General features: G+C 56.8%; 1 protein-coding gene across 6 annotated transcripts; it reads right to left on the minus strand.

Moving 5' to 3' along the window:
- Positions 1-459: 459 nt before the first annotated feature.
- Positions 460-14,368, minus strand: LMAN1L (lectin, mannose binding 1 like). Of its 6 annotated transcripts, none has more exons than XM_047862005.1 (13): positions 12,139-14,368; positions 9,160-9,314; positions 8,934-9,041; positions 8,784-8,842; positions 7,346-7,445; positions 6,831-6,951; positions 5,917-5,972; positions 5,183-5,315; positions 4,727-4,878; positions 3,543-3,610; positions 2,567-2,690; positions 1,814-1,941; positions 460-745 (listed from the first exon to the last, which is right to left on the minus strand). In XM_047862005.1, exons 1-13 carry the CDS (start codon positions 12,542-12,544, stop codon positions 616-618), a joined length of 1,740 nt encoding a protein of 579 aa, XP_047717961.1. In that variant the 5' UTR covers positions 12,545-14,368; the 3' UTR covers positions 460-615. The 6 variants fall into 6 exon arrangements, with proteins under 6 accessions (XP_047717961.1, XP_047717960.1, XP_047717965.1 ...); XM_047862004.1 differs by having other exon boundaries at positions 460-748; XM_047862007.1 differs by having other exon boundaries at positions 610-745; positions 1,814-1,976.
- Between the last annotated feature and the right edge of the window lie 2,809 nt (positions 14,369-17,177).

Raw genomic sequence — 17,177 nt, forward strand, 5'->3', positions numbered from 1 at the left:
AGCCCTGGGCCCTACACCATCCTCCCCACCCCGCTGCCCCAGCAGCTGCCCGAAGAGCTGGACGCTGGGAAAGGGAGACCAGAAAGCGGGAATCCCAGTTATGTCTCCATGGGTTGCCTCAGAGTTCTCCCTCATATGCCGGCTCTGCTGACCCCTAGAGCCACAGGAAGTGGGGAGGGAGAGAGTTGTTCATGGTGATGCTGGCTGGGCTGGGCCAAGAGGGGCACCTGGAGATTCCACTCTTTGTTCTGGGGACAGAATTACCACAGTTGTGACTCCCTCTAGATCCACAGTCCAGGGCTCGAGGCTTGTGGGGTATCTGGTCTTTTGGCAATCAGACCAGTCCTTGATGTCCTTGCCCGCTTGGAGCCCACTCCCAGCTACCTATCCAGAGAAGGTGAAAGCCTTCAGAGAAATTAAGGTAAAGCCAGAAGGTAAATGAGCATATCGAACAAAACGTGGGGAGATGGAAATCACCTTTAATAAGATTGGAGCTACCCAAAAGCTAAGGTGTGGGCAGGAGCTGGGCACCCAGAAGGAGAAGTACGGGCCAAACCCTCACCCCCTGGACACCATCCACTTCCTGGGGAGATTCCTTCAGGGCTTTGAGGTGAGTCATGCGTGTATGCTGGAGGAGAGAGGCTGCCTCCTCAGAATCCCCAGGGCCCCAGGAATGCGTGGTGCAGGACACAGAGGAGGGCTGCCTGTGGACAAACAGTCCTGAAGGCTCTTGTCCAGCTCCTGCCTACTGCCAGGGAAAGGAGAAGAAAGTTACTTGGATCTCTTCCTTCAGGGCTCTTGAGACCAGGCTTCTACATTCACCTCTCTACCATCTCTCCATTACAGCCTCCCTTGTTCTAAGACCTTCTATGGCTCCCTTGCCCTGCCCCATCAGGACCAGACTCTTTCCTTGGCATTCAAGGCCTGTCTAGGTGGCTCCAGCCTTATGGCCACCATCGAACTCATACATAATGCATAAGCTTGTCATCATTTCCACTTGGTACCTTTGCTATTTTTACCTGGAGGCTGTCCCTCCTTCTATTCTGCTTTTAAAGCTCAGCACGCTTCACTCCTCCAGGAGCATCCCAGACCAAACTGATTCTTCTTGTCTTGACATTCCACCAATAAGGACTGTCAGTCCGATTTCTGAGCACCTTAGCACACTCACCATCTCTAAATGTTTCATTCATTCAACAAACACCCGTCAAGCAGAATTAGTGACCTCCTTTTTATTCTCTTTTAAATTCTCTTTTAAATTCTCCTTGCCCAGTTTCACAAACTGGTCCCACCTTTTGCTTTGACACTGAACTTGACACTTTTTCTCCAGAATATTGTGCTTTTTTTCATGCTTCCATGCCTTTTCTTATCCTGTTCCTCTGTACTGATGCCTTTACTTATCTTGTCAGGCTAGAAAACTCCTAGTTATCTTGACCCACATCCAATGTCCCTTCTAGTCAATTCCTTGATCTCCCTAAGCTGGGTCAAGTGCTTTTTTCCCATACTGTTACAGCCCCTGAGCTCCCTGCCATTATGGCACTGACCAGATAGGGTGTGACTATCAGTTACTCATCGGTTTCTCACATTAGCAAGGGAGTTTTGTGAGGGCAGGACTTAGATGGGACAAGCGGTTGAGCAGGCGGCCAGTAGAGCTTGTTGGAAAAATGGGTCCTAGCCTGGGTGCTGCTCCTTGCCCCTGGTAGACCAGGCATGTTACCCCTGGGCCTCAGTGCCCCATGTCTCCAATCGAATGGCTATGACCCAGAATCAAGAGATGTCAAGTAGTATAGCATGTCTCAGTCATGGGAAGACCCACCTGAAGTGCACATAAGAGAAGAAGCCTATAGTCTGAATGAGGAGGAAGAACAAGAAGATGCTGGGCCGCAGGCACGAGGAGGCTCCTGGGGGTTGGCCAGGTGGGCGGCGGTTCTTGGCTGCCGCTTTCTGAAAGGGGACATTCTAAGGTCCTGGATCGGCTTCTTACCCAGAAGGAAAAAGGGGACCTGGAATCTGGGCCATGTGTGGGCTCTATTTCCCTCCCCCAGGCTTGGGGCACCCTGGTTCTCATCCAGGGAGCTTGGAGAGGAAGCTACTTCCCCAACCCTAGCTCCCCTGGCTCCATCTGTGGGGACGGCTGGGAAGGCCTGGAGCCAGGGATCACCAGGGGTCTGAAGGCTCTAGAGATGAGAAAGAAATAGAGTGAAAGACAAGGTGATGGTGAGGGCCAAGGTAGGAGCAAGATGGGCCAGGGACACAGGGAAGAGAAGGTTCCACCATCGATCTCTAGTACTGCCATTTCCCTTCTGGTCACTGAAGGGGTTGGACCAAATGGTCCCCAGGGCCCTGCTGCCATTGAGAGTCTGTGGGACTCTCCAGAGTGCAGAGAGGGCAGAGAGAAGGTGAGATCGGTATCACAGACACAGGCACAGATACAGGTGTGCCTGTCAGCAGTCCCGGGAGGGGAGTGCAAGGGCAGAAGGGGCCTGGGGACGCAGAAGTGCTGGAAGAAGGGGGCTGAGCCAGAACCTCAAGGATGGGGCCCCCATGGCACCCCTTCCTTCCCCCTTACCAGTGGGCCCCGAAGATCCTTCTGCAGGAGGCCCAGGATCTGGGCCAGCTCTGAGAAATGATGCTTGGTGCCCACAGGCAGATAGAAGAGCTGGGCTTTTGAGACCACGTGGGCAGCTGCATCCCTGGTGGGGGGTGGAAACCAAGGGAGATGACTCATTATCTCTTCTGGTTGCACCCAGGCCTCCTAACCATTTCTCACAATCCCTAACGGCAGCACCTGGTGGGAAACAGGCACCATCCATAGGGCTCCTTCTTAGGGGCTGGTCTTACCCCAAACCTTCTTCCTATATCCTCAGACAGCTTTGGCTCAGAGAAGGGTCTTCCTAACGTTGTCTGTTTCAACTCCAGGCTCCCTGGGCTTTGTTTTCCATCCCCAGGCCCCAGGGGATTTGGTTCCTCTCCCTCTTCCCATCTTCCCATCCCCAAGCATCTAGATGTGGGTGAGGGACCCAGAATCCAGCACCCAGCCTGAAGCTTCCCTGCTCTGTAGCATCAGGGTGACTTCCCTGTCCCCAGAGCCCCATGGGTAGCTCCCTGGGCTTGGCCTAGAGTGGGGTGCTGGGAGGCTGGAGGGGGGCAAAAAGAAGTCAGGGACTGCCCTCTTCAGCTCGGCCTGATCTTGGTTATGGTTCCTCCAAGAACGCCATCAAAACATCCCCTCATTCCAGGAGCTGTCCCTGAAGGAAGGCTCAGATTTACTAACTCTCCCTGGGGAGGGGGTTTGTGTCCCTCCCCAGGGAGAGTTACTTTTAAATTAGGATTTTCAAAACTTTAAACTTGATTCAATTAAATTCAGGTCAACTGGACAGACTTAACTCTGCCCCCGCCCCTTCCTGTGTGCCAGGCTTTGTGCTGGATCCTCAGGAAGTGAGGAAAGGAATAGGGGGCCAATGGAGGAACTTGAGGCTGAGCAAGTGGGTGGAGCCGGACTTCTCTGCCCCTCCCCCAGAACCCCTCCTCGCAGGTGCCCTTACCTCATCTCTTGCAGGTCCTGGAGCAGAGACCTCTGTCCACGGAGCAGGGCGCTGACCTTGGCAGAATCCTGCAGCAGGGCCAGCCTGTTCTCCAGGGCCCAGGCCACAGCCCTTCTCTTCTCAGAGTCTACCTTCCCGAGGACACTGTAGCCCTCTTCCTTCTGGAACGCCTTACCACCTCACCTGGCCCTTCCTCAGTTTGGATATTATCTGACACGTTGAGTTTATCCCCTGTGCATCTGGGCTTCTGGATTCCCCCTCTTCTCAAATCCCTCCCCCTGAGGGTCATGGGCTTCCTCCCCCTTTCAGAAGTGGCTCTGCCCTTAAAGGAGGCAGAGGCCCAGTCCAGTCTTCTACCTACCGCCCCCCTCTCCCCGACCCCAACCGCAGGGCACAGTCCAGGATGGGGCCAGTGCCGAGCAACTCTCAATGCTTAGGCCTCTGTCTCGGTGAGTGGCCTGGAGAAGTGGCTGCCCCTCTCTGGGGTGGAGAGAATCTGGCATCAAGAGTTCTGGGCCTGGAAGTAGGATCATAGAGGCCTAGCCTTGGAGTGTGGCCCCGTCCCCACTCCCCCACTCCAGCAGCCCAGCCTCAGCTGCTCTGGCCTGAGGACACAAGATGCCAGAGCCCAGCAAAGCCCACAGGAGCCGCCGGCTTCTTCTGCCTGGCATCTAACAGCTTGACTGAGTTTAGCTCTCGGGCCCCAGGCTGGGCGGGCCACGGGGCATGACTGTTTAGAAGAGAAGCCAGGATGGCAGTGGAGATAAAAACGAGGATTCTGGTGCGTCTGAGCATTAAGCAAGCCGTATGGGAACCAAATCACATGTGGAGCTACATGCAAATTAGCACCCAGTCTATTTCTGGCGCTTGTCTACAGACCCGTGTCCAAATACCTGGCATCTCCTCTCCCCAGCCCCGGCCGCGTGGATCCGTGGGCATTTGCTCGTGCAGGGCTACCCTCCTGTATGCTCCCCCGCCTGGCAGGTCTACCCCCTCCTGCAACCTGCAGCACTGCACCCCTGCCCTCCTTTCCCTCCAGACCTTGGGGGAGACTAGATCCTAAGTATAGTGCTTGCTCCTCTTTCTGGACAGAGGGAGCTCACCGGTGCCAGGAACCCAGTGGCTAGGGAGCTTGCTTTTCCAGGCCTGCAGGCAGGGCCTTGGGTGCCCAAGGGGCCACTCACCCAGGCTCCTTCAGGCCTGGCATGGCCTGGGGTCCCCAGGTGCTTCTTCCACTGCCTCTCGGCCTGGGCCAACTGTCTGGAGAGACCCTGGAGAGCCTGCAGGATCTGGCGGTGTCTGCCCAGCGTCTCTTCCAGGCCAAGGATCCTTTTTCCTGGAGATTGGGGCAGAGCTGGGCCTGGTAGCCCACTGCAGTGGGGTAGCAGAGCCTATCTTTTGGGGCTTATTGGAGATGAGGGGCAGAAAGACATGGCTTCTGCCTCTAGCTCGCCCCCAGAAAGTTGTGTCTGGGTGGTGGGGTGGGGATCGAACAGAGCCTGGGCCCCGGGGTCTGCTAGATATGACCTCCTCGAACCTTCGTCTCCCGATTGGCTAAAGCACCCCTGATTCCAAGGGAAGAGGATCCTGTGATGCTCAAATGGACCCCTACTTCCCCTGCCTGCTTCCTGGGTCCCTACCCTCTTCCTGGACTTCGGAGCTCAGCTTTGGGATCACATCCTCCCTGGCACCCAGGGCCAGCCTTGCCCGAAGCCCTTCCAGCTGCTTCACCAGCCGGAGCTGCTCCATCTCCAGAAAGGGCGGTGGGGGAGGCTGGAGGAAGAAGACCAAACTCAGGCCTGAGACCCCTGGGAGAGCTGTGGGTGAGGGGAGCCTTCCCACGGGGCCTCCGCAAGTCCAGTCCCGCTCCCGGACCAAACACGCATCCCACCCAGGGAAGAAGCACCCCGGCCACCAAGCCCTGTGGTTTCAGGCTCTGCTGCTGCCGATCCCCCACGCTTATGTCTCCAGCTGCCGCCCAGGCCCCAGCGGCTCGCCCAGGACTCAGACCTTTGTGCTGCTCCTCCACTCAGCTACTCTCTCTGCCCTTTCAAGCTCATGCCTTCCAGGTGGCTTTTCCTGCTCCCCTGGCTGGTCAGGACCCGTCCTCTGTGTTCCCACAGCCCCCTGACGGCCTGGGAGGTGCTTCAGGAACGGGGCCTAGCTCTAGGTCACCTCTGGCCCCCCGCACTGCCCAGCACAAGGCCTGGTCTGAGCAACTCAGAGAGAGAGAAAGAGAGGGAGAGATCAGTAGAGATAGCGGCTCGAATGACAGGGCTGAATACACCATGACATAGAAGCATCTGGGGCAGGAAGGGGTCCCTGGACTGTCTCCCCCAGCTATCCCTGAAGGCTGACCCAGGGGTGGCATCACCTTTGGATCCGGCTCACTCAGACTGAAGGTCAGGAAGGACAGGATGTCATGGTCATCTGGAAGGGGGGACAGAGAAGGGAAGGTAAGACCCCCGCCCTTGCCCAGCAGCCCACTCACTCAGCCCTCACCCCCCACCACCCCCCCCCCCGTCCCCCCACCCGGCTCTATTATATTCCAGGCAGGCAGGAGATCTGGGTGACTCTGGGCCTCTCTAACCTTCGTCTTGCTCACTTCATGGGAAAGGTGTGAGGGGCAGACAAGCAGATGGGTGGACTGTGAGGGTTGACCCACACGCAGAGCCAAGGGTGGGCCCACACTGAGTGGGAAAACTGGACGGTCCTGGGCTACAGCCATGGCAACAGGATGAGTGACACCCTCAGGCCCCGAGTGGCAGAAGCAACCATAGGACGGCCACCTCCTCAGCATGGCTCTGAGACCGTGTCACTTTCCTCCTTGGAAACCTTCCACTGCTCCCTAGTGCTCAGAGTCTAAAGACTAAAGTCCGAGCCTTCAAGAACTCCCACCTTCAGACTGCACCCTGCTTGCCAGCTCTGGGTCCCTCCGTGGACTCTTCATTATGTTACACCCCTTTGCGGTGTAACAATTTCCTCAATGTCCTCATGGCTGTCCCTCTTCTACTTGCCCCACAGTTCCCAGCTTGGGGCACTTATGAGGCCATCACTGGAATAAAAGCTTCTTGTGCTTTATCCTATTTGAGACTTTCAGCAACTCTGCAAGGCAGACATGACCTTGCCCCGACGGTAACAGAGGCCCAGAGAGGGCTCATGACTTGCCCAGACCACACAGAGAGGAAGTGGCTGGCCCCGCACCCAGAGCTCTTTAGAAGGTGTGCTCAGGGTGTTTCATTAGGTACCATTCCTCTGCTCTCACCTGCTCAGAAGGAAGGCCCTCACCTGCCAGGGTGCCAGTGGCTGCCGAGACCCCAAAGAAACCTCCAGGAGCCAAAAGCAGTGGACCCACGTCAACACAGACCTCATCTAAGTCGTTGGGAGTGAGGCCACTGTTCAAGGACACCTGAGGGGCACAGAGGAGTGAGCCTCTCGCGGTTGGAACCCCCCACCTCTCCCCTGACCCCGGCAGCGGGTTGTCATCCCCACCTTTGATTCACTGGCTTCCCTGGTTCTAAAGGTGGGCAAGCAGCCACCCAGCTTGGTGTCAGCATGGTGTGGAGGGGCACGCTTGCCTGGTCTCACGCTAGCCCTCGTCAGTATGTGCTCTGGGAGTTAGGAGTCTGTGCAGGGAGGAGGGTCCCGTGTGGGTGCCACCTGTATGTGTCGGGCCCCTGTGTGGTATCACAGGCACAGGTGTGTTGGGACCATGGGCACTCACATAGCAACTCCGTAGCTCTGAGTGCTATAGTCTGCATTCCCTGCCCAGAGAATCTGAGAAAGCAGGAAGGGCTACTCACCCGCAGCCTCTGCCCCCAGTAGGTGATCCGAACTCTGAGGGGGTTGGGCAGGTTGCGGAAGTCCCGGCGGCAGGAGCCCAGCACCCCACTGGCTGCATCCCTGTGGGCACTTGGAGTTCAGCCAGGCCACACAGGACGCAAGGCCTGGACAGGGGGGGTCGTCCCAGGGGCCTTTCTGCCCAGGCCTACAGCACGCCCCCACCCCCCCGCCCCACGGGTCACCCGGGATGGAACGTGTCCCTGTTGTCTAGCATGAGTCTCCCTTGCTTCTTTGGCAGGAGAGAGGGGAGCTGGAAAGCAAGCCTTGCCTGGCAGAAGACACCAGGGCCTTCCTGAGACTCTTCCCTAGGGGGACAGAGCCTGGAGCAGCACTGGAGCTCTGCCCTCAACCCCCCAGGCCCACCACCTCCCCCACTGTCCCCCCCCCCCCCCCCCCCAGACTCCTCGTTCCCCTGTGCCTCTGGGGAGGGCTTCTCTTTCCTCTTTTTTCTGCCAGGCTCAGACTGCAGCAGACAGACTCAGGACAGAGGACGAGAGCCGCGTTCTGTGGGGCCGGAGAGGTCCCAGGTTTCTCTGGGCACACAGACAGCGCTTCCACCTGCGGCTAAGAGGGAGGCCTCACAGAGCAGGGAGAAGTCAGCTCTGCGATTTGCACTCTGTGTGACCTTGGGCAAATGACCACATCTTTCCAAACCCGAGCTCCCCCGTCTTTAAAATGAGGATAATTGGAACTAGCTCATAACATTGTTATGAGGGTTAGCTAAGACAATGAATGTAAAGTGCTTGGCGCTGTGCCCCGCAGACAGGTAAGCTCTACTTCCATAAATGCTAGCAATTATTCTAATTGTTATGAGCTAAGGGATGCGTGCTGGGAGACACTGACGACGGGCCTGGGTGGGATGGGAAGCCTCGTCATCGTCATCGTCATCGGGGAGAAAGGGAAGGCTCTGGCAGGCAGGCGGCTGGCTCAGGGGAAGGGCGGGGACCATCTGACCTCAAAGCTCAGCTCTGCCAACGGCTTTGTGACCTTGGGCCATTCACTCCACCTCTCTGGGCCTCAATGCCCTCACCTGTAGTTGGGGACTAATGATCTCCCCTTCTCAAGAGTGTTGCTGATCAGATGAGACGGTGTAAGTGGCAACACTCAGTGCAGGCTACGCCCTGTGTCATTTCATGTCCTGCCCCCCAACCTGGGGTGTTAGGTTGAATGAATTGAGGACTCAGTGGGGCAGTTCCTGGGAAGAGCACGCAGACTCTGGTCCCTGTCCTAGAGGAGGCACAGCTGGGACAAGCGAGAGGCGGTTCCAGGGCAGCAGCCATCAGCTCAGATGAGTCCCCGTCAGAGGCTGGGGCAGGGGCTTGTGTACACAGTGTGGGTCACCGCTGAGGCCCTTGGGGCCCAGGAATGGGGTAGGGGTGTGTCCGGACAGGCCCTTACCCACGCGGCTCGTAGCGAGTGTGCGCATCACTGGCCAGTACACGGATGATGGGGCTGTTCTGCATGGGAGGTGAAGAGCAACCTGAGCCATGGGCACGGGGTGGAGGGGGAGGGGGAAGGGGGGGACGGGGACAGGAGATCACTACTCACCTGGGTATCCTCGGTGGAGGAGTCGAAGAGGATCCCGATGCCGTCCCACGAGGCCAGCCCCTCCAGGACAGAGCCTACTTGGCCCCTGCCCCTGGTGTACCACACGGCCTGTGGGTCCCCAGCTGCTCAGCCCGGGGAGGGGGGGCCTGCAGGACACTGAACCTCGGGCTCACCACCCACCTCCCTGACTCACCCCCTCTGCCGAGTGTGGTTTGGGGCCACTCACCATGCCCTGGGCTCCCCGCCGCCCTGGCCCGGTCACCCTCATCTGCACATGCACCTCCCAGGCAGAGAAGGGGACAGGGGCCCTGCTCCACACGGCGCCGCTGCGGTTCCGCATGGATGGGGCCAGCCGCACTGCCTCCAGGCCCAGTATGGCATCTGTGGATGGGGGCAGCTCAGGACCAGGGCCCCACCATCCCCTACGCCCCCAGCAGTCTCACTCACTGGCCTGGGCTGGGCTCTGGGGTAGGAAGGAAGTAACATCAAGGCTTGCCATTAAGAGGTGGGCAGTCAGACACAGGAGAAGTGGGACACGGAGCCCAGCAGGGCTGGCAGGGCCTTTGCCAGGGGGCGGATGCCTTCTCACATAAGCCTCACCACAAATCCGTGCCGCCTGCTTTTCTAAGACCCCACCTGACACATGAGGAAACTGAGGCTCAGAGAAGTTAAGGAACTGAGTGGATTGGAACTCAGCTCCATCTGATTCCATAGCTTTGAATGGCACGGGTCCACTTCCATGTGGAGGTTTTTTTTTTGTTTTGTTTCGTTAAAAAAAAAATTTTTTTTTACCTTTATTTATTTTTGAGAGACAGAGAGACAGAGCCCAAGTGGGGAGGGGCAGAGAGAGAAGGAGACAGAATCCAAAGCAGGCCCCAGGCTCTGAACTGTCAGCACAGAGCCCGACACGGGGCTCAAACTCACGGACCGTGAGATCATGACCTGAGCCGAGGTTGGACGCTCAACCGACTGAAGCACCCAGGCGCCCCACATGTGGAGTTTTTTTTCGATAAATACAGTACGATAGCGTAAATGTATTTTCTATTTTCTCTTTCTTAGGATTTTCTTAATAACACTTTCCTTTCTTCTCCGGCTTACTTTATACCGAATATAATACATACAACATAAAAAAAAAAAACGTGTTACTCGACGGTCTATGTTATTGGTAAGGCTTTGGTCGACAGCAGGTTGTTGGTTAAGCTCTGGGGGAGCCAGGTTATTATTATGCTCGAATTTTCCACTGTGTGTGGGGTCGGCGCCCCTAACCCCTGCGTTGTTCGGGTGTCAGCCGTAACACGTTTCTCCAACAAGAGACATTTGCGTCCACCCCTTTCTGTTTCTCAGGGGAGGAAACAGGCCCCGTGAGGGAAAAGGACACGCCCGAGGCCACCAGACACAGGAGAGTACTTTGCGAGAACAACCATGTTGGGGTTTAGGACTCCAGGCTGTGGAAGCATGGAGAGACTCCAGTGTGGCCCATTGAGGCGGGGGCGCGGGGTGGGGCTCCGGGTGCAGGTCCCCAGGGGGCATTCCAAGGTGAGGAAAGCCTGAAAGCAAAGGTGATGACTGGCTGACAGGACTGTGAGGAAAGGGAGTGTGTGTGAGAGAGAATTCACAGAAGCCGGGGGTGGGGGAGGCGAAGGAAAGGGGAGAGAAACTGAGGCAGGTTTGGCAGGAATCAGAGGGGAGATCAGAGGCTTCACCCCAGCTGGCTCCCCACCCCTCTGGTGCCAGCCTGGAACCTGGCCCAAGGCCCAGTCCCTGCCAGGACTTTCCGGAGACTGCTAATCCAGGCTGTTTGCTCAGCAAAGGCCAGGGTTGGGGGCAGGGAGGCTCGGAGGCTGCAAGGCCAGGAGTCCTGGGAGGCCTTAGAAGCCACCACTGCCTCCAAAGTGACTAATGGGAGGCAAGGATTGTCCACTGTCTACTACACTTACGCATTCAGCTCTATGTGGATCGTTCATGAGGCCTCACCCCAAAGTGTGGGCTCCCTGAGTCTGACTCAGCCCTGTGTCTCTGGCCTGGGCACAGAGGGGCATGGTGGTAGAATTCTGGCAAAAGGATGAGTGAATGAGTGAGTGAAGGAATGAATGAATGGACGGCAAGCATATCACTGCGTGATCTTGGAGAACGTGCCTCTGCTCCCCGCTGTGGTCTGTGACACGCCAGACTTGACAAGGCCCCCAGCAGTGAGTGCTGTACAGGCCCTGCCATCCTAGGCTTGAGGCAGGGCCTGGCTTGGTGCTGTGAGAATCAGCCCCTTCCTTTGTTTACCTCCTGTGCCTCTGTGAGGGAAGATTGGGCCAAGACCCAATCAGAAATCATGCCGTTCTCAGAACTTACATCTCACAGACACAGAAACACATAACGAATCTGCTTTCTCTTTTTGTTTTGCCCGCTAGGTGGCTCTGAACCCGATCCATGGCCCAACTCTGAAGGGTGGGCAGACCTCACAGCATATTTTGGCCACAAGCCCTGTTCCTGGATTCATTTCATGCCTCCGGCCCTAACCCTAAGTCTCATTCTTCTTGCTCATTCCTAATTTAAGCTCCTCTCTACTGCATACGTCCTTGTAAGTCCTCAAAAATCCTTAATGAACAAGATCAAGTAGAAGACAGACTCCTTGTAGGTCTGGGTTTGGAAGTTCCTGAAGTTAAGATGCTCTCGTGCCTGCTTCCACCCAGCACACACACAGGGCAGAGCTGGTGCCCTCTCTGGCAAAGCAGCTGGCCGCGAGGGTGCCTCCCTTCGGGTAGTCCCCCCGTTCTTGTGGACAGCCGCAGGCCCGGCAGCAAGGAGCAGGGAGAAGGGAGGTTGGTGCTGGTCCCAGCTGCCTTGTGTCTGCGTGTCTGGGACTCAGCATGTGAGCATGTGTGTGTTTACGGGTCCAAGGGGCAGAGGAAGGAGAGGGGGTCCAAGGAGAGGCAAAAGGAAAAGAGAGAAATCCTAGGGCAGAGAACGAGAGAGGCAGAGAGGAGAAACGGAGACCGGTAGATGGGGTGGGGTTGTGGTGGGTGGAACGGGAGACAAGCCTGGGAGGGGTCCCGGGGCGAAGGTCCTGCCTGCCCCAGGCCTGGCCCCGTCTTGGGCAGAGGCTGGCACCGGCAGGCCCACTCTTCCCCAAGTCACAGCCACCCAGAGCTGGGCAGCACCTCCAGCACTATGAGGGACCCTGGGCATGGCTGGTCCCCACCCCACCCCTCACCTCCATGATGGCTCCAGAAGGGTATTCCAGCCCCAGGCAACGCCAGTCTTGGTCCTTTGAAGCTGAGCTTATACTCAAACCTTCTCTGAGGAGGACTGGCCCCCACGGGGTTGTGGGGGCCCACGAGCAGGAGGAGGAGAAGGCAGAACAAGGGATCAGGGCCCCTGATCACCAGCATTGTGAAGGGAACTGGTGTCTGGGCCCCTGAGTGGAGCCGCAGCTGGGAGGCCAGGGGAGGGGCCCTGGGGACGGGGCCAGGTGGGGAGGAGCTGGTTTCTGTTGGCACTCCCCTCTCTCCCTTCAGCCCCAACAGACATCCTGTTCCTTCTAGGCCTGACCTCAGGCCCAGCCCCTTCCTCATCTCCAGCCTGACCCCTGACCTGTCGCCCACCTGGCTCTGCCCCATTCCTGGGCCCTGGCCATCTTTCCACCTCTCTTCAGCTCCGGCAGCCGTAAGGCCTCAGGGATCATGAGGACAGGCCCCAGCCCTCAGCAGCCCTGGCCTCTCCCCTTGCTCAGGACGGGCCTCCACATCCTGCCTCCTTCCCGCAGCTAGGTGCCCCGACTATCTGGTCATCATCCTGCCAACCCCGGACTTCCCCGTCCTGCTCGCTCCGCTGTGGTGCCCAGCTCTGTCCCACATTCCCAAACACACATGCCTCCGGGCAGCCCGGTTTCCTCAACACGCAAATGACACGAAGAGAAGAAAGGGAGTCTTAACAGACAGAGCAAATAAATGCCATGTGTGGACTTGTTTGGAGCCTAATTTTAACCCACCAACCGGGGTGGGGGGGGGGGGGAATGAGACTGTTGGGGAATCCGAACAATGAATGCTTGATTAAATTAAGGAATTATTGTTAAAGATTTTAGGTGTGATAATGGTATTGTGGTCACGGTTTATAAAAAAGGGTTTTGTCTCTTAGAGAAACGTACCAAAGCTGTACAAACGAAGTGATAAAATGTCTAGGGTTTGCTTCCAAGTGTCCCAGAGTTTGGGGGCAGTGGGGTGTGGAGGGCACAGGACTGGTCTGGAGCTACTATTCACGTGGGATGGTGAGGATGTGGGGGTTCATTACAGTCTTCTCCCTACTGCATATGTTTATGTGATTATATCCATACTAAAAATGTTTTTAAAAAGAAATCCTATATTTCAAATCTTTTCACGCCAATAAATGTTCGTTTTCCTGAGTGGCCCATTTGCCAAGAATTCTGGCTAGCTGAAGTTTTACTGTACTTTGTAAGTTCCCAGTAGGATGGAGTTACCGAAGCTCTACCAATTAATTAAAATCAAGGCTGTAAATGGAAAATTTTAGGACATGCTAAAGGCAAACCTTCATTTCTCAACAGTAAGTAAGCCCTCAGCCGCCTCCCCCCCGCTCGGCCCTCACCTCCATGGCCATGCTGCGGAAAGGCAGGCCCCAGTCTGGTCCCACTCCCTCGCCTGTCACTCAGTCCCCTTCTGGTTCCGGCCCCCACTGCCCCATGAAAACCACTCCAGCAGGCCTGACGGTGACCCTGTTCTTTGTTTCTAGTGCATACTTCTCAACCTGTCTCTGCAATGAGGGATGACGTGAACATCTGCTTCCTTGTCTCCCCTCCCCTGTGCTCTGAGAAGCCTCCTCGTGCCCCGCAGGACTCCCCTACCTCTGACGGCCCCCTTAGCTGCTCCTTTGCCACTGCTCTTCCTTCCCGGCCCCACACACCGGGGCTCCCTGTGTTTGCACCTCTCTTCACTCTCCACGTGCTCCCTGGCCAAGTTCACCTGCGTCCATGGCTTCTAGCCATGGATCCCCAAACCTCTTACAGTCAACCCGGCTTCTCCCAGAGCCTCAGGCCTGAATGAATATCTAACTCTGCAGGGGACCTCTCTGATTGGATGTCACAAAGGCCCCCAGACAACATGTCCAAATGAAACTCGTGTTCTCCAGCCTCTGGCCCATCCTGGTCCAGGGCTAGGGTCTCATGGATGGCAACCCCCACCTTGTCAAGCCTGAGCAAGCTCTTCAATTTGTTTTTGCTACTCTTATATTGCCTTACCTGATCCTCTAATCCCCAAGCCTTTTCTTTATCTGTACAATGGGGCCCCGAGAGTCGACTGGAGGGGTACGCGAGACGATATGTCTAATGTGCTTAGAACACAGGGCCTGGCAGACACTGAGCACTCAGCTCAGTAAAACATCAGCTGTGTTCACCTTCCTTCCACCTCCTATGGCTTCCCCAGTCCAGGCCACCACCAGTTCCCTCCTGCCTGGCCACCATAGCCTCCTCGCTGTCTCCCTGTCCCCCCTCTGGACGCTCCCACCCCCAGGGCCAGATTATAACCAGAATTATTTTTCTAAAATGCAGATCTGACCACACCACTCCTTGCTTGTCCCTGAACACAATTGCTCCTGGCCACCTTTGTATGAAGTTAAATTCATGGGGCCTGCAAAGCCAGGTGGGCCTGGGCCCTGTTCTCTCTCCAGACTTACTTCCTCCCAAAAGACCCTCATTGGCTCCTTGGGCCCAGCCACGCTGAAGCACGTCATCTGGCCAGGGCACCTCAGCACCTTGGCCTGGGCAGTGCCCCTCATTTGCCAGAAACACCTCATTCTCTGTCCCTGCCTGACCTCTGCATGTCTGAGAAGCCACCTAACGCCTCTCGCCTCCTCCACCTCACCAGACCTCTGGGCACCAAGTTGAGCCTGAGTGGGATCCCTATTAGTCACGAACAACTTGAGGGTAAGAACTCCATTTTGCCCATCTATGATACGCCAGCGTCCAGCACAGAGCGGAAGAGAAGGATGGGAGAAAAGAAGGGAGGGAACAAAAAAAGCCATAAACCAAGAGAGAGAAAGGAAGTAAGGAAGGGATGGGGAGGACTCATACCACCAGGCGGAAAGCTTGGGAGCACCTGGCTACCTGGGCCTGCGTTCCCGCAGCCCATCATCTGCTAGACACTGCCCCTTCCTGCCCCTCCCTGCTTCCTGCTCCTGATCCCGTGGCCCACTGCAGGTTTCTGAACCCGAGCCAACGGTCAAATGTGCCTCCAGTGAAGTCAGGTTGGGAGCTTGACATTGGCCGTGGTGAGAGTACGCCACGGGGATCAGCAAACTCCAAACCAGAACTCCCTGCCATGCCACCCGGGGTCTGATTATTATTGTCACCGGGGCGTCGCCCATGGGTCCCTCTGTCCTTCATCAGGACACGGGCTCCCATTGCAGGCACACGCCCTTGTGCTCTAAGGAAGGCTCCCCTTCGATCATCACCATCCCTGCACCTCTATCTTCTCTGTCTGCTCAGCACATGGGTGCGGCCAGAAGGTAAATGTCATTTCCTTTGGCATCGGATCTGCCCACGCCTCTGCCTCCTTCCAATCTTCTGCCTCATCCTCTTTCCTCTTCTTACAGCTGGATCTCCCAAAACTGGCGACCTTCCCACATCGCTCGCACCCTCCTCTAGTGAGGCCTCAAATCTGCACCCCTGCAAACTCAGGTTTTGCTGAAGTCACCGGCAACCTCCTCATGGCTAACGCCTGCAGCGGGCTCCGGTCTTCTGGGAAGAGGGGACCTGCTGGCTTGTCGCTCACCTGTCACAGGGCACTCTGCTGCCTTCCTCTCTGTATCTGGCCTGGTCAACCTCCTCTCCTAGGCCTTTGAATGTTAAGCGCTCCCCCAGGCATGGTCCTGGGACCTCTCCTCTTCTGCACGTCCTCCCACAGTGACCTCCTCCTTGTCCATGGCTTTAGATCCAAGCCACACGCTGATAACTCTCAGATTCCCCTCTCCAGCCTCTGGGTTCCAACAACTTGCTCATTGCCTCTTGGCAGTTCACAGGCACGCCTGAAACTCAGCACGTCCTGAACAGAACTCAAGATGTTTCCTCCAGAAGAGGAGTCTCCTGGTGCACCCCCCCACCGCCAGCCATCCTGCTTATCAGGGGTCACAGTGGCTCCTCTCCCTCCTTCGCCTACATTACGAATCCATTGGCAAGTTCGCTCAGCTTTCCCTTATATCCCTCTGGAGGCCATCCACTCCCACCGTCCTCTCCTACACTGATCAGTCCTCACTGTGCTCCCAGGAGCTTCACCAGGAGCTCAGAACTGTCACGGGCTCCCCGTGGCTCTCAGTGTGACAAAAGCCAAACCCTTGCCCCAGCCTCCCTGTCCACCTCAAGGCTCACCGCCCATCTTCACCATCTTCCCGGAGACCTCAGAACAAGCTGTCCTGCCTCCTGTCCCAGCCTCTCTTCCTGGAATGCTGCTGCCCACCCCCCCCTACCCCCCCACCTCCTGATCATCCTTCTGATCTCAGCTTACGTGCTGCCCCTTCCGGGAAGCCCTTCCTGACCTACAGACAAGATCTGACCCCCACGTTATACATGTCTTTTTCCATAGCACGCTATCAGTTTGTAGTTGTCTGAGTGATTGTCTTCCCAACTGGAAACTCCACCAGGTCTATTTTGCTCATTGCTGCATCCCAGTCCTGGCACAAAGCAGGTATTCAAATGTCACCGAACGAATGGTCTGGTCTTAGAAAAACGAGCCTCGCAGTGTGCAGAAGGGACAGACTGGGGGAGGTGAGGAGGCTCCTGCTCTGGGCTGGAGGGCAGGGGTGGGGGCAGACACTGGCGGCTGGGCTGCAGGGGGCTGAGGAGCAGACACGAGGCACACTACAAAGTCAGAACTCCCTGGATTTCAGGTCCTGCTGGCTGGGACAGGGCTGAGACAGGGTCAGAGCCTCAGCTGCCAGTCTCAGGGAATGAAATGAGCCTCCCCCAACCATTATAGCTTCCGCACTGACCACAGCACCCGGGGAACCTGAGTAAAGGGAGGAAATACGGTGGCTGGTGCTCACTCTCCATCTGTGGTCCCCCAGGTGGGGTGGGGAAGCCCCCCCCCCCCCAACCTCTGTATCCTCAGGCACGGGGCTGGGCACACATGAGGGGACAGGGCAGCACTATTACATCGTAGGTGAGTCGTGAGAACCACCGGCAGCTCAGAGCCTCCCCCTCCCTCACTCTCCAGGGTCAGGAGACATTTGATGCAGGAGACAACGTAT

This window comes from Prionailurus viverrinus, chromosome B3 (genome assembly GCF_022837055.1).
Source record: "Prionailurus viverrinus isolate Anna chromosome B3, UM_Priviv_1.0, whole genome shotgun sequence".
In the NCBI taxonomy this organism is placed as follows: Eukaryota; Metazoa; Chordata; class Mammalia; order Carnivora; family Felidae; genus Prionailurus; species Prionailurus viverrinus.